The 16482-nt window shown below is 46.9% G+C and overlaps 1 protein-coding gene across 4 annotated transcripts; it reads right to left on the reverse strand.

Moving 5' to 3' along the window:
* Positions 1 to 776: 776 nt before the first annotated feature.
* RNF122 (ring finger protein 122) lies at positions 777 to 14358 on the reverse strand. Of its 4 annotated transcripts, none has more exons than XM_081045738.1 (7): positions 13686 to 14076; positions 9548 to 9764; positions 8770 to 8926; positions 4158 to 4203; positions 3794 to 3835; positions 2453 to 2535; positions 777 to 2208 (listed from the first exon to the last, which is right to left on the reverse strand). In XM_081045738.1, the coding sequence occupies exons 3-7, from the start codon at positions 8877 to 8879 to the stop codon at positions 2094 to 2096; spliced, it is 396 nt and encodes a 131-aa protein (XP_080901864.1). In that variant the 5' UTR covers positions 8880 to 8926; positions 9548 to 9764; positions 13686 to 14076; the 3' UTR covers positions 777 to 2093. The 4 variants fall into 4 exon arrangements, with proteins under 4 accessions (XP_080901864.1, XP_080901861.1, XP_080901862.1 ...); XM_081045736.1 differs by lacking the exon at positions 9548 to 9764 and adding an exon at positions 14264 to 14358 and having other exon boundaries at positions 1130 to 2208; positions 13686 to 13860; XM_081045735.1 differs by lacking the exon at positions 9548 to 9764 and having other exon boundaries at positions 1123 to 2208; positions 13686 to 14091.
* Between the last annotated feature and the right edge of the window lie 2124 nt (positions 14359 to 16482).

The following is a 16482-nucleotide window of genomic DNA, read 5'->3' on the forward strand; positions in this document are numbered from 1 at the left end:
ATGTTGAAGCCAACCTGTAGCCCACTGTTCCCCACTTCCTCCCAGCAATGCACCCACTTGGAGGCTATAGCAGGAGCTAGAGGGAGGACTGTGTTGCTTAGGAAATGCATTTTATTCCCCACTAAAGCAAGCTGGTAGCACTAGAGGAAGTGGAGCCCCGATGAAAAAAAGACCAGGCCCCATAGGCTTGGCAGCAGCAGGCAGGTGGTAGAGGATTTAAGGAGTATGAACAACCTCTAAAAGTGTGAAGTGACAAAACAGGCACGCCCTCAGGCACAGGACCCCACCAAGACCGGTGCCAGCTGCACCTCGGGTGTGTCCAGTGTGAGACCGACTGTGCCAGCCTCCTGGCGTAGAAGAGCACCGCCTACCCCTGGGCTTGGCTCCTCTGGGTACATGGGCATCTCTTGTGTGTCGTGACCCACCACGACACTATACTGTGCTCAGCAATGCTCCTACTGCGCACAGTATGCAAGGCTTGCCACCTGGGGTGATCCCTGGCACTGCCCTCTTCCACCAAGCAGGGGGCGACCACAGCCCAGATGCTCCATACTTATGTTGGCCAAGAAGATAGTTCCTGGCACTCAATCCATTATTGATTCAGCTCCCTTGGGACATTGACAGAGCAGGTGTGGAAGACGTGCGTGCAAGATTCAAGTACACACAGGGGCATAAAATGTTGAGTCCACTTCTAAACACGGCATGGGAGGGTCGGATGGGTCAGTGATCACAGCTGGCAGGTAAGAAAAGTATAAGGAAAAAGAGATCAAGCCTCTATGATAGCAACCCAGACCTTTTTAGTTATGTTAAGAACACAATTCCTTGAATTACAAATAGAATTCTATTAACTCTTAGTCAGTGGAACACTATGGTGGCATTCATCGACCTTCTTGAAAAATGTTCTAGAAATCCAATTAATGAGCCTGGCTCAGTCAGGTATTAAAGTACATCGACAATAGCCTTAATCTTTGTGGCAGATAATAATCTAATACCAATTTTTCTTTTTAAGAACCTTTGTGTGTTTTTTATTTGAGTGTGGGGAAATGAAAAGAGGCAGTTAGAGAACTTTGTTCCCTCTCTTGGCAGAAAAGGGCCAACAGACACAGGCCACAACCACAGACAAAAGTTTAGAGAAACTTGTTATTAAATTTAATTTCCTTTAAATACATACCTTCTCCCACCCTCACCCACTCTGGGGAGGAACAGAAACCCCCACCCTCTCCATCTGGGAGATTCCATGTATAAAGCCTGAGATGGTGAGGATGAAGTATAAAAATACTATTTACACCGGGGAAGAAGGTATCTGTTGCTACCTTAACCTTCAGACACCTCCATCCCCAGGCCCCTTTTGCTCTTTTAGAAAAAGCCCCTGGAAATCCATTTGAGTGTAGAACAAGCCCTTTCTCTGGAGGGGCACTCCAATAGGAAGCTCTGAGTTTAACTGAGGAAGAGAGTGAATGGATAGCACCTCAGACCCTAGCAGGGGGAGGGGACTGACCCTCCATTACCCTGTAACCAGCAGGCTGGCCAGCCAGCCTGTTTCCATAGGTCCCATGTAAACATTGACTTTGCTTTTTTGTATGTCACTGCTCTTCCTGATCTCCCACAGCGCCTCCCCTTCTTCTTCTACTGGAGGCACTTCATCTTTCATTCCTTCCTTCCTTCCCTTCTAACCTGTTTATGGAAGGAGTGGATAGGAGCGAAGGGCAGAGTCCATCTCATCCCTTTTCTGGGGCAGCTTTTCCTCCTAAGGGGAACTATGAAAGGGTATGCTCCAAGTTCTTAGACAGACAGGGGTGGATTTTTTCCCCCAGAACAGAGACAAGGCTAGTAAATCGTCCAGTACCAGGATACATTGGTCTTAATGGGTGATGCTGTCAGTACTGAGTAGCAGGGAAGACTTCGGGAGGCAAGAAGGTGGGGCCAGTCTGGTCTCACCCTGATGGTGGGAGACCAGCCTTGCACTCCCTCCCTTTCAGGTAAGCATGGCCATTACCACCCAACAGTCTTGTTTACTGCAGCTATGCAAAGGGACCAGGCACCCACGAGGCAAGGCAAGAGGTCTTCTCCAAGTCGTGGTGTGGGGGCAGCACTCATACCAGCTCATCCAACAGAATCCCGATGCTCTGAGTGGCCTCTGTGGGACCAGCGATGGGCTTGTTACACATAGGGCAGACACAGCGAACTTCTAGCCACTTCACCAGACACCTGTGGGCAAAAGAGACTGAAACATTCCAACCTGCTCTGGCTGGCTGTACTTCAGAGCCCAGCTGCTTCTCAGAACAAATCCTCTCTATCCTTGCCCCAGTCTAACCCCTCCAGCCTGACTGCTATCCCGATAGGATACAGGGATAGGTGGGAGAGGGGAGAGGTTGGAGGTTCTAAAAGATGCTTCTTGCTAGTTTCTTTTAAAAAGCACCTCTGGACATACATCCCCAATGTGGACACTTACTTCCGATGAAAAGCATGCTGGCATGGGAGCACCCCTAACTCATCCTTCCCCTTGAAGTCTTCCAGACAGACTGCACAGGTCTGCTGTGGAAAGAACAGGGGCAGCGTGAGAGATCAGGGAAGAACCTCACTCACCCATCCTAAATACACATTATCTTGACCCCATTCAAAAGAGTAAGCTCTAGCAGTTTCCTTATCATCCAGAGAAACTTTGATCATATTTTTAAAAAACGACATTGACAGCATGGTAGCCATTAACCACATGTAACTGTTTAAATTAAAATTAACCAAAATAAGATGAAATTAAAATTTTATTTCTTCGGTTGCACTAGCCGCCTTGTAAGTGCTCGATGGTCACAATGTAGCTAGCAGCTCCCATGTTTGACAGTGCAGATATAGAACATTTCTATAATCACAGGAGTTTCCATTGGGCAGTGCTGTTCTAGAGAAATGGCTTTTAATCCATTCTAGCCTCATACATTTGGCAAGGGGACACATATCAATAACTGGAGGTAAGGATGAGAGGGTATGGTGTATGTGGTCAGTTATATGCTTTAAATCCAGCCTTATGTCCCTATATATTAACCCCCTCAAACTCAACTAAATTACTCTTTTAAAGAGATGCTTGGAAAACATCTGAACTTGCTGAGATGTAATAACGTATCAAAAATGGGACGAAATGTGGCCATTTCTAAGTAGTCTGGTATCTGAGATATCTGTGGTCCTCCCTGCTCCAGACAAGCACAAACACACTCAGGGGTGTCCATGGTTATGGAAGGAAGTCTTGGGAGATGAGCTAGGTGACCTCAAAGGCATAGTGGGAAAAGAATGGGAATGGCCTCTTCCAAAAGGAGTCAGCATTGAGGGGAACCCAGGAACTGGTTTGTGTGTGGGGCGGAGGGGGAGAACCAGAGGGATGGATACACTAGTCTGATCCATAATGTGCTCGGACAGCGTGTATATAAGGGTAAAAGGACCGTCTTTTCTTTAATGGAGAAACAAGTCATGGGTCTGAACATGGGGCAAGTTAGCTGCAGTCTGGCATGGAGTGGTATGACCATCCTCCCCTTAAACATCACACCTAGCAGGCTTCCTGAGGCCATGTGTCACCACTCATCCAAACCCTTTTGTGATCCCTTTGTTTTCTGCCAATGGTGGTTCCAGACATAATGAAATCTATTGATGACATGCTAGGATGGGTGACTTATTTGGCCCAAGGAGATATGAAGGAAGAGACTAAAAGACTAAAAAGGCCCCTGAAAGTGTCCAGGCTGAAAACCAGAGACTGTACCATTTGTTTTACCCAGTGGGGCCCTCAGATGTGCTATCCCAGTACACTCACCCCATATAACTGTAACTTCTTGGCATCACCTTTAAGTACCACCTAGAAAGAAAAGAGGCATGGTGTCAGAAGAAACCAACCACAGGGGTCAGGTGGTATCAACCAATGAATGGAGTCCTTAGCCCTGCGTAGCCCGACCTCCCTCTCCCTCCCTCTTCCCATAAAAGGGAGGGCTCTGAGCCAACCTTCCTGGGCCAACCAGACTTGAGGACAGTGAAGACAGTTAGTCCCAGAGAGGGCGGGTGGGGGGGAGGGGGCCTGAAGGGAATTCCAGGCCAGGACTGCTTAGGCTTGTTCTCCTCCATCTCTGTCTTTAGCAGGACAAGTAGCAGAGGAGGAAGTCTCAGGGAAAGATGTGTTTTACCTCCTTATATCCATATCGTTCACTCTGTGCCTGGTTCCGAAGTTTGCTGGGGGAGAAAAAAGGAAGAGAAGGGGTTACTATGCCTTCACACAAACAGCCATTCCAAGTAGGAGAAGCAGGCTGGCGGCTTGGCATTATTCTGGGGGCAGGGAGGGGTGCTCCCCACTGGGGTGTCTCGTCCTAGAGACTATGGGATATGGTTTGGACCTATGCAGGTCCCCCAGCGTGGATTAAGGACTCAGGCTGTTACTCACGCTCAACAGCCTCAAAATTTCCTGCCAGGTCTCAGATTCCCTGGTAGACCATCCGGAATAGTTCGTTCACTCTCCCTGCCATTTTCCAGTACATAAATTTCTACAGATTCCCAAATGATAGACATCAACAATTGCTTATTGAATGTATACAAGAAGTTAAGATATTCTTAAAAGGGACATTTCCATTAAGCCAGAGTAGCAGGATAAATAAGTCTGTTGACCCTGGGGAATTTTCCACCCCGAGAACACAAATATTCTGAAACCAAAGCACACTCTCCCCTTCAGTGCCAGGCAAACACAGGCAGTCCCTTCTTTCTTTTCTTCTTTTTGTTTCCAGCTGGTGGCCTGCATGCAGCCTAACTCCCAATAGCCCGAACCTGGCAGGTTGTCATTCATGGCAATAGGAAAATCATTACTGAGGGCTTGCTATGCATCGATTCCTGCACTAACATTCACATATGTGCCCATCGATTCCAAACAACCTTAGAGGGAGATACTTTCCTTTTTACAGATGAGAAAACAATGAAGTCCAAAGATGTTAATTAACTTGCCCAAACTTCAGAGGTAATTGGCGGCAGTGTCCGAATTTGAATCAAAGTCTGATTACAGAGCCCACGCTCTTTAACACCTCAGTTAACAAGCCTACAGCTCTCAGCTTACTGTGCAAATGGCTGGGACCGTGATTACATATCACTCCATCCATTTATCACCATTTAATTTTTCAGTAAGGAAAACCTTCCGAATTCTACAGGCAGTTCTATGGCCTCCTACGTGTGAGCGCCATATGGAGCTTTCTCTCCCACTGGTCATTTCTATCATAAGTCTAAGTTATTGGAAGGAAGCTTCCAAAACAAGCCAAGTTCGAGTAGGTGTGGCAATCTCTGGTCTGAGGGCCAAATCCAGCTGATCATTTGTTTTATAAGGCTAATAAACATAAGAATAGTTTCTATCCTTAGATGGTTAAAAGCAGAAATCAAAAGAATGTTTCTGTTTCATTTTATGTGACAATTATATGAAACTCAAATTTTACTGGAATGCAGCCACGCTCATAGTTTACAAATTGTCTGTGGCTGCTTCGCACAGTAGAGATAGAGACCGTATGACCTTCAAAGCCTAAAACAGCTGACCTTTTGCAGAAACAGACTGCTGACCTGAGTTAGAGGAAGAGAGAACCTCAAATCACATGCCTCCACCAAAGGGCATGAGGTAAGATGCTCCATGGTTGTGGCAGAAAAGCTGAAACTGCTCCCAGGGTGGTGAGAGATACAGAAGGTGGGACATAGCCATGCCCAAAGCAGCCAGGGAAGTAAGGAAGTAAGGAAGTAAGGAAGATCAGGCTGGGAGATCTCTATGGTTCTTAACAGGAAGTCAGGGGACCTAGCGAGGCCACACGTGCCAAGAGGCTCTTAGGAACTCCAGGTTGTCTAAGTGACTCCTGCCACAGGGTTGAGGCCTGGGGCAGCATATCACTGCCCCCTTTCTCTTCCCTCATTGGAGGGTTTCTGGTCATTGGAGGATTGGGTTAAATGTCTAACCAGGACTCCCATTGTCCCATCTTTCACTTTGCACTTTCATATACACACACACACACACACACACACACACACACACACATGCGTGCGCACATCTCTGTCCCACTTCCAAGTGAGGGCAGGAAAGGATGCATCCAAAGCATACATGACAACTGTTACCTGACTGACACTGAGTTAAGCTGAGGAAGGCAGAAAAGTGTTTAGTCAGTGTGTTCACAGCCACCTTCTGACGGAAGGCGCTGTGGCTGTTACAAGGTTGTGTACAGAGTAAATAAGGAAGTGGTAAGCAGCCTGCTTAACTCGGAGAATAAGGGCATGCCACACGTCCTGTGAGCCTCAACTGCAAAATGGCTATAATTATGTAGTGCGTGCAGAGCCTTTCTGCCTGCTATGTCATAGGATGCCAGCGGCGCCCTCCATCCCCACCCTCGTCCCTTTTATCGGCTGACTCCTTTTAATGGTCTTACCCAGGGAAACTCCAGAAGCCTGACTCTCAGAGCCCAGGATGCTCAGAACAATGACGAGCTTCAGAGCTGACCCTTCACCCTACATGTAGACGTATGGATCAGGTAGTTACCAAGGTGATGAAATGGGGCCCGAAAGGTTGTAAAAAAAACAAAGCAAAAAAGGACATAGGGCCATCCCAGCAGGGGATATAGTGCCAACAACTTTGGACAGGTGGCCTCCTCAGCTGCTGGGTGAGCAAAGCTACTAAAAATATCCTGATTTCAATGACACCATTTTCTAGCCACTGCCAGTGGGCTCTCCTTTTGCTTCTTTTCCCTGTTGGAACAAACAATGCAGCCAAGTCCTGAAAATAATTGTTCCTTTCCTGCCTATTTGTACTTCACTGGCCCCTCCATCCTGTGTAGGGCAGAGGTCAGCCCCTGGGGGGTGGGGGGAGAGAATGAGCAAGGGTAGCTGGGAGTGAAGTTGGCCTTGGCCAATGAGCTCACCAGGTCATGAGCTGGGGTCATGGGTCTATTTTGGCTGAGAAGGAAACCAAGAAGCAGGGAGAGGAAGTGGCTTCTGTACTTGTGTGTCTTTCTATATATAGACACCCACAGGCTGCCACACACCAGTGAGCCTCTGGAACGATGAAACTGCAGGGTCAACTGGCTTTGGGCAGGCTATAGAACAGAGGGTGGGATGGTGAAGGGACAGATTACTGCAGTAGAGACAGGTGGTGTTGAACAGCCCCAGTGGGGAAAGCTCTGGGTGTCCTGTGGTTCTGCTGCTCTGTTCTTTCAGTCCAGACAAACATTAATCAGTCATAACCAGCTCCCCAGCCTGTCCTGCAGGACCCCAATCTCCAGCTGTAATGCGGTGGCCATGGATACCACAGCTGCCTCACTTCTTCCCATTCAAGGAATAAGAATCAGAGAAGTCAAATGTATGGAATCTGAAAAACTAGTTAATTGTCACCAACCTAGTCCGCCTTTATATATCCCCCTATACACAGCCTTGGGCAAATCCTTAACAGCGTGAGCTTGACCTTCCTCATTTATAAAGTGGGCTAATACCTAAACTGGAGGGCTGTTCTGAGGAGTAAGTGAACTAAATATTTTATAAAATGCTAACCATGATCCCTGGCACACAGGTGGCAGTTAGTAAAGAATAGCTAAAAACCTAAGGCCATACCTATTAGTGACAGAATTAGGAAATGAACCCTGATCACCCACTTGCAGGCCCAGAGTGGTTTTCTAGGTTTTCTTCACTTGACCCCCTTTGTAGCTTGGCATGTGTGAGCCTCTGTGTGTGTGTGTGTGTGTGTGTGTGTGTGTTTAGGAACCAAATAGAGTTGGTTTTACAGACTCCTCACAGCATCATACACAAATCTCTGGTATTTGGAATGTGTCCATCTTCAGTGACTGGGGAATTGCATCAATTGCTTGATATGGGCAGATGGGGGTGGTTGGTGGTCAGGAAGACAAAAGAGTTTGAGAAAGAAAACTTAGGCTTGGGGAAAGCGGAGGGAGTGGGGAGATAGCAGAAATCTACTGTCACCTCCACTTATTAGTTAGATGCAAATTTTAGATTCAATTGTACAAGAGGGAAAAATCGAAGTACTTTCAGAGAAGATACTAGCTTGAGTGGAAAATTGTAGTCCTAGGGACTTTTTAAAATGAAGAATTGTTAATACCAAAAGCATCCCCTTGTCAGAAACACTACTTTAATTTCCACTCTACATACCAGTCATGCCCCAAATTTCTGGTAGAAAACAAGCACCAGTTCCCATGTCTTATCAACAGGAGAGAAAACAGTTCTTGGAGCTTGGCTAGTCCTTCCCCGGATCCCTGTGCAATATGAGTAATTGACGTTTTTACTTTTTTCACTCTCAAAAATAAGAGCTTACAAAGCAGAATAAACAAGCAGCTGTCCAGACATCAGCTTGCTAATATTAGCTAGCATCTGGTGGGTTGACAACAGGATTTCCCAAGAGGGCAGAGGTCTGTGCCACTGGTGTAATTCATGCCCATGTATCCCGGGCTACCCAGAGAGTGTAAGTAGGGAGTAGTGAGACAGTTCAGGGACCACCAATAATATTACTCGGTCAAAAGACAACCAACCTTAGAATAACTGGCCAAGAGGCGGAATGGAGCCCAACTCATGGTGACCTTATATGCTCTGGGACAACTTGCTGGATAGGCTGATAGAAATAGAAACACCAGGCCTCAAGGACCCAGGGAAGGGCAGGCTAAGACCCGTCCCCAAAACAGGGGCTCCCCGTGGGAGGCGAGTGACTAGCGGAAGCCTTCCTCAGCTCACCCTACCTCTGGCCTCCTCCCTGACTCTCCACCCCGGGTCAGCCAGTGAGCCACCCACCTGATGAAATAGCAGCAGAAGATGAGGCTGAGCATGAAGACAAAGATCCCTGTGCCAAAGATGATCATGTAGATGTTGAGGGGAAGGTCTTGGAAGCTGATGGGTGGCATCGAGCAGGACTTGTTAGTACTAACCAGTCCCAGGCCGCAGAAACACCCTGCAAAGAAAGGGGGAGGAAAAATAATATGATAGTTGGAAATTTACCCCTGGGGCTGATGGTACTCTGTCAGCAAGGATGGAGAGAGACCTGGCAAGGTCTGGGCTCCTACACCTGGTTCACGTGCTTCCGTTTCTATCCTACCTCTAACACTAGCTATGTGATCATGGGTAAATTATTTAACCAATCTATGAAATGGACTACTACACACAGGACTTACAACAGCATCTCCATCTAGGGGATCAAAGCTTCAGGAAATGGGCAGGAAATGGAAATACTTCCATCAGGTAGAGCCCATAAGGCATAGCAGCAAAATGAAAAAAGAACAGAAATTACTCACTCCAAAGCTAATCCAGTGTTCCAGAAAGTGGAGTGTGTGTGAGTGTGTGTATGTGTGTAGAATTTGCAGCTTTTACTGCCACTATTCCCCTTTCTACTCAGAGCCTCACTGTGCAGTTCCATAGTTCAATGACATTCCCTAGAGCTTGTTTGAAATGCAGAATCTTGGGCTCACCCCAGACCAAATTAATCAGAATCTGCATTTTAACAGGGTCTTCAGCAGATTCCTGTACATGTAGCATGGGAAGCATTGGCTAGCCACTAGATGCAGCCCCTTCTCACCTGACTTAGGGATAAATCCTGATTGTTCTATCAGTCTTGATAGTCACCTTCCCCTTGCCAGGTTTTGGTGTTGAGGCAGATACGTGACAGGATTCTGGCCAAAGAAACAAACAGAATGTCTGCTGGAAAGATTTTTCTTTTTTGGTCACATCTCCTCAAAACACCTGGAATGATGGCAGCCAAACTATAGCTGGAAAGAGAGCCATTCAATATAAAGCTGTTGACAGAACAGGGAAAGAGGAGGAAAGAGGAAAGATAATGTCAGCTGAGTTGCTAGATTATCCAATCCTGGAGCCACTCTCTATCTTGGGACTACTGGTTCTGGCAGTTCGTAAATTTTCTATACTACTTAACCATAAGGGGAAAAAAGATAGAATGTAAACAATCAGCTAGTTAGGTGTTTATTCCTGTTTGCAGGCAAAAATACCAGTGATCCAAAAGGTAAGCATAAAATTCTTGGATTTCAGAAAGTGGGGAAAACTAGAATTTACCACCACTTGCTGCATCCCAAGCACATTTTCATGTGACTAATTTAATCTTAAAAGACTCAATCATTAAACTGTTTATAGTCCAACAGTTAACAAGGCCTGGCTCCAAAGACCTCTCTACTCAAGCCTTCAACATAGGTTTAAGAACTTTCCTGGCATCTTGGTTAGGAGCCAGAACCTGTTAATATATTTCAGAATTCTACATTATAATTATTAGTGCTACCACCACTCAACACAAGTCTAGCTTGAAAGACTGGAAGTCATTTTTGACACCATGTATCTCATACCTCTTTATTCCCTAGATCAATCTGTGACCATATAATGAGCCTTCTTACAAACCTCTTTCCAATTTTGCACACAATTGTATTGCCAAGTCCGTACGCCAAGCAGATTTTAGGCCCAATTCGATTCCAAGTCCTTATTCACACCTAATTGACGTCTAGTGCCTCCTCTAATTTAGCCCACATGTCTGTCTGTCCTGTCCCTCCACTCGGTTTCTATCATGCATTTCCAAAACTCATGACTGGCTTCAAGTCCTTCTGAACAAGTATGCACTGGGTGCCCTCTCAAACTCTCTGTCCCCATGTCCTCCATCACCACCCTAAGTGGGCCAGTCTCCTCACTATTTCTTGCCCAACTTTGTACTCACTCGCTGCCTTCATACCTTTGTTCATGCAACTTTCCCTGCCTGGAAACTCTCCCTTCCCAAAGTGCGCCAAGCTTGGTCTCTGTGATATTGCAGTGATCCCTCTCTTCCCTGAATTCTAGTGCTCACAGTCCTGTCACGGGTTCTGGCTCTTGCATACTCAGTAATTGTTGTACATTACCCAATTGTTCCTAGCATCAACTTCACTCAAACATGCATTAAGCATTGACTTACCATGACAGTGTGCTTTGTCATGACAAGTACCATGACAGACACTAAAGATAAAAAAGCAAGGAAGAATTACTAGATGGTTTTACCTTCTAGGGAAGACATACACAAAGGTTTTCACCGAAATGAGGCACATCTGTAGAGGTGCTCCCATAATCGTGAAATCAGAGATGAGAGTCCTAACCAGCCTGAATGCTCCCAGGTCTGAGGACAGCTGAGGACTTTTGTATATTCTCCAGTGCCTAGCCTAGGGTTTGATAACTAGTTAACGGATAAATAACTCCCAATTTTCTCAAAACAACCTGTCTACTTCAAAGTAGACTGATGTTTGGGAGAACTGCCCAGAAACTGCCCTCAACTAATGGATGACCAAGTTCACCAAGAACATGGAAGGCCTTATTTATGCATTGACCTAGACATTGTGGGGAAACAAAAAGTAGTTCTTGTTCTGAAAGATTTTTTTGATTATGCTGAAAATAAATAATTAGCTACTAAACTTTGCTATGCCCAACAAGAAGCCCTTGCTTTTAGGCTTCAGCAAGGGTTAGGAAGTTTTCATCATCCCTCTACCCTCCACTCAAATTTTTGCTCTCTGTGGGCCAAAGGAAATTTAATTTTTCATGATGACATCATGGAGGGCTCATCTATTCTGGAAAAGGGTCTTAGGACTTCCCTGCCAGGAAACTGTGTCCTCATTGCCAATGAGACCTTCCTCCCCCACCAGCAATATTTGATGCTATAAGATGGTCTAACCCTCAATCTGCCTTGGGTCTCCCTGCACTTTTTATGAGCTGTATCCTAGTATTTTTAGGGCCACAAAGAACTTCATTTGGTTTCCTATTCTGGGACTCTACAGAGTGGTGACAGTAGCTATTGCAGAGGGTATGTGTGTGCACACTGCAGGTACTCTGGCCTCAGCAGTCCTCTCTCTCACCAATTTATCTTGCCCATCTTATCTGTATGAGAGGCTTTCCCTGGGACTCCAGGACTGAGTCAATAAGGTTAGGAGCCGATGTGATGATAAAGAGGTGTGGGTCAGAAGAGCTTCATAGTCAAGAGAAGGTCCATTTGCTTGTATTACTATTTAAAAAATGGGGGGAAAATCTACACACACACACACACACACACACACACACACACACACATATATGCTAAAAGCTGACAGGAGTCATTTTTCCTCTAAAATTTGTAAGGACAGAGTACCAACCCTAGGAAAGAGGGGCTCCAGGGTGAGAGGGATTGCTTCCTCATTGGAGTCAAATAACAGGATCTTTCAGTCACTTTAAGAAGTGAAAAGACAAAGCAGCAAGTCCTCTGCTGGTCTAAAAACCTCATAAGAAAGAGAGCTGCCCAGAATCAAGGCCAGTGTGACTGACAACCTCTTGGTTCTTCTCCTCAAGTCTCTGTTCCATTGTCTCAGCCAACCTATGAATGCCTTGACATCAGAATGTTTTATCTAAGTGAGCAGGCTGGGAGCGGGAATGACGTCAAGAAAAGGGCTGGCCAGAAAGACCAGAAGATCTGGGAAATGCTTCTCCTTCCCAGCCAACGGGAATCTTTCCCAGATGCTGGGATGCACTCTTCTTCCTCACCCCCATCCTCCACCCTCTCCCAGGCAGTGCCCGCCTATCACACACAGCTTGGTTCATTTTCAGGAAATTAGATCCTACTAGCAAGAGGAAGAGGGGGATGGGGGTACTCATACATATGCTGTCCAAACCTTGCCTTAAAACAAAAGCCTGTTGAAATAATTAATCCAAGATCTGGCAGGAGTCTGTTCTCAAGAGTGAATTTTCCCTAACTAACCTGCCTGCCATATTCAGAGATAAGGCTAGCCACACCCCAACCCCATCTCAACTGTTCTAGCATTAGTACAGGCGGTCAAGACCCTAGGGCAATTGGAGGGTATTAGCATGCCAGGTTTTGAAGTGACCCGCTCAGGAAGGCCCTCAATTCAGGTAGCTGAGGAATTAGACCCAAGCCCAACCTGTTGTCACCTGAACCGCAAAACAGCCTCAGGTGAGATAAATTTAGCATCACGCAGGCCGGGTCGGGGATGGGGGTAGTGAATCCGGTAGGAGAGGTGGTTTGGGTTTGGAGGTGCGGCTCGGGAGCTGGTACCGAAGTCGAAGTCGGGCCTTGGGGCCAGAAAGCACACAGCTCCCGCCAGACTAGCCCTGCACTCAAGGATAGCAGGGCGCCGAGATATCTGCAAGGCTTTATCAACTCAATAAAGCCACGCTCTTTAATCTGGCACTTTCCACTGGCACAAAGCCCCCTGGCAGCCAGTGCGAAGCCAACAAAGGCACAGAGGAAGCCACCCCCGGGCCGTCCCGCACTGTATACATATTTAAAATAGCCTGCAAAGTTTCAGGCCGGGAACTTGAGCTCCCTCTAGATCCTCGCCCGAGCGCGGATTTAATTCTCCTCCGACAACCACAACAAAGAACAGAGTTGGAGCGCACAAAGGCAGGGGAAGCGGGTAGAAGAGCGAAGCCGCCACACAAAGGCCGCGAACCCCGCGGCCCCCACGTCGCTCGCCCCCCCGCGCGTTCAGAGACCCTTCTCCGTCCTCAGTTAAACCCGATTTCTTTCTTTTTTTTTTTTTTTTTCAAATTCCGCGCCGTGCAGAACAGATTTGGGCACGAGGACGTACGATTTCATGAGAAACTTGGCTCGAGAGGGAGAACGAGCCAGTGTGATCTTAAGCCTTGCTCCCGGGTCCTGGTTCTCCGGCCAGCCCGGCGCCCTTCCGCCCTCGGCCCTGGGGACTCACCGTTACACCACTGGAATGGGTGCATCAATGAACTCGCGGCTGGCTTCCTCCGGCGAACGAACGCAGGCGGTGGGTGAGGCAGGTGGGGTGGGTGCTGGCGGGTCCGCAGGAGGCGCGGGGGTGGCTCGTGGCAGCCGCCTTTCCCCAGAAGTCGAATTCCCTCCGGAGTGGGGGGCTTCGGCGAGGCCGGTTGTAGAGCAACAAAGAGGAAAGAGGAGAAAACAAATAGAAAGTCCCCCGGATCAAAGCACCACCGAGGAAATGCAGGAAGAGCGCCGGGGCTGGCGTCGGGAGGCGCCGCAGAACCCGGTGGGGGGACCAGCCGCGAAGGAGGGAAAGCCTCAGAGGGAGACTCGGCTCAGGTCCCACGGCACAGACAACAGGGGGTAGAGACTCCCAAACTGACATCGGCTGCACACACCCCCTCCCTTATATACCCCTGGGAAACTCCGCCTCCAGCCGGTCATCCGCCCTCCGGCCAATGAGAGCCTTCCTCCTGGTCCCGGGTATCATTTGCAGGCCCGCCCCGCCATCTCAGAGGCGAGCGTCTTTGCAAGGTATGGCGCCTCCGGCTTTACCTTCACTGTCCTGGGAAAACTTGTCTAAAGAGTATCGCGGTGAGCGGTGAGATGGCCCAAGCTGCGGGGACCAGCCTCCTGCACCAGGGACTTGGAGGAAACTGAACAGTTAGTGCCACATTTGTTTTCTGCCTCCAGAGCTGTTACTGTTTAGCATTGCTATAGCCCGTTGAGAAACCAGTTCTGAGGAGTGGTTAAACTTCTGCTCGGTAGGCAAGGACTTGGTCCTGAATGGAGACTAGCACGTCCCTTTGCTTACCGCAAAAGCAGGGAGCTGAAGGAAGACGGTAAAGAAGATGAATTACAAAAGTGAAAGCTGGAAATCCAAGCTTTAGTTGTCATCTCATTTTTGGCCAGCCTCTCATTTTGCAAAGAAACTAAAGCCTGAAGCTTAAGTTTAATGTTGTCCACATAAGAAACATCCAAACCTGTAGAGAATTTTTAAGAGTTTATTTGAGCCCAAACTGATGACAGGTACAAGAAGCAAGATCTAAAATGCTCTGGAGAATAACAGTTTTTCAGGGTTTTTTATGCATTTGAAGTTAAGGAGGGGACATAAGGAAGATTACATGAAGATGGTAGAAAACAAGTGTGGGCACAAAGCCCCCAAAAATCAGTTTCCAGGCTCTCGGCCTCACATAGAAAGGTGCTGGCTCGGGTAGTAAATGGCCATCAACTGTGATCAGATGGCCAGCAGCTGTGGCTAGTTGGCCGTCAGCTGTAACCCATAAGCCATTGGCCACTAATATAACTGCTGTGGCTACGCTAGCAGAAGGAATGGGGGCTAGCAAGAAGATGGTGGCTGGCAAGCGCGGACTGCTGTTAGGCAGATTATGTAGATCCTGCTTCCTGTGTCTCCAGCCCAGCCGCCAACGAGAATATATTGGTTTGACTCCCCTACTTATGGCTCCATGGGTGTTCCTTTTTGGCCTTACCGTGTCCTGCGTTCTTGGGCGGGGAGCGGGAGCGGAGACCCTACACAACAAATGGCGCAGCGAGCAGGGTCCCCTGCGTGACAACAAGGTAAGGATTAGATTACAAAATAGTTAAAATTATGTGCTCTGTTGAGGGTGGTTATGTATTCGAAGGAGGGATCTGCAAAGAGGCATTTCAAAGGTGTGTTAACCTAGACGCACAGAAACAATGGACAGGGCTTGCTTAAGGCAAAGATAAACCTTATACGAAAAAGTTATATGCCTGGGTTGTGACTACCCAGCATGACTTGGTCAGTTAGGAATTTATGATTTATTACAACACCCCTTTTCGTCCACAGTGTAGACTTGTCAGGGCTCCATGCTCCTGAATAACAGAATCAAATCCAGGAATCAACACCGGCAATACCTTAAGGGCAGTATCTTCAGCATCCAGCACAGTGAATGTGTTGAATGAATAGTACTTGGAAGAAAGACTGAAACTCTTAATTCCCCTGCCCAATATGGTTTCTTTTACCTGACATTGCAGTGTTCCTTTTTTTCTTTTTCTTTTTTCCTTTTTTTCTGTCTTTCTTTTATTCAGAATGTACTTATCACCAGCCTACTTTGTGCCAAGCATCTTTGCACCAGAGACCCATCAATGTCAGCAAGGTTTCTACTCTCCTCGGATTCTACTCTCTTGTGAGGAGACAGACAGTAAACAAACAAGCAAATGAATAAGAATGACTTAATCTAATCTTCCTACTAAACTTAATCTGTTAGTTGAAGGTGATAAATACTTTCCCTATCTCTTGGGAACTTGTGACACTCAAATAAGATTTGCATATTAGTGCTTTATCATTTAAAAGCATGATGTCAAGGCATCAAATGACTTGGCCAGGATCACAGAACAGTCTGCAACAAATAGTTTAGCCCTTAATTATGCAATTGTCTTAAAACAATTGTTTTGTTTATCAGCTAGTCTGGAAGGGCATCACGTACTGATCCAACTCAGCTCACCTCCTAACTGAACAATTACAAAAGCTTTCTAAGTAGCCTCCTTGCCTCTATGTCTTAGAATTTGAAGCCCAAAAGAATCATTGCTGTGTTAGACAGGTTATATATTATATAGGATCCTAGGCCTGGAGCTCAGAGATTCTGATTCAGTAGTTAAAGGGTGAGCCCCAGAATTGTTCATTTAACATTCTTTGTCCCCAAAAATTCTCATGCAGTTAATGCTGAGAAGACTATGCTCTGATTTTAATCTCAAATTCATCTTTGCTGACCCCAGAATTATCTTTCTAAAAC

This window comes from Rhinolophus hipposideros, assembly GCF_964194185.1.
Source record: "Rhinolophus hipposideros genome assembly, chromosome: 4".
Taxonomy (NCBI): domain Eukaryota; kingdom Metazoa; phylum Chordata; class Mammalia; order Chiroptera; family Rhinolophidae; genus Rhinolophus; species Rhinolophus hipposideros.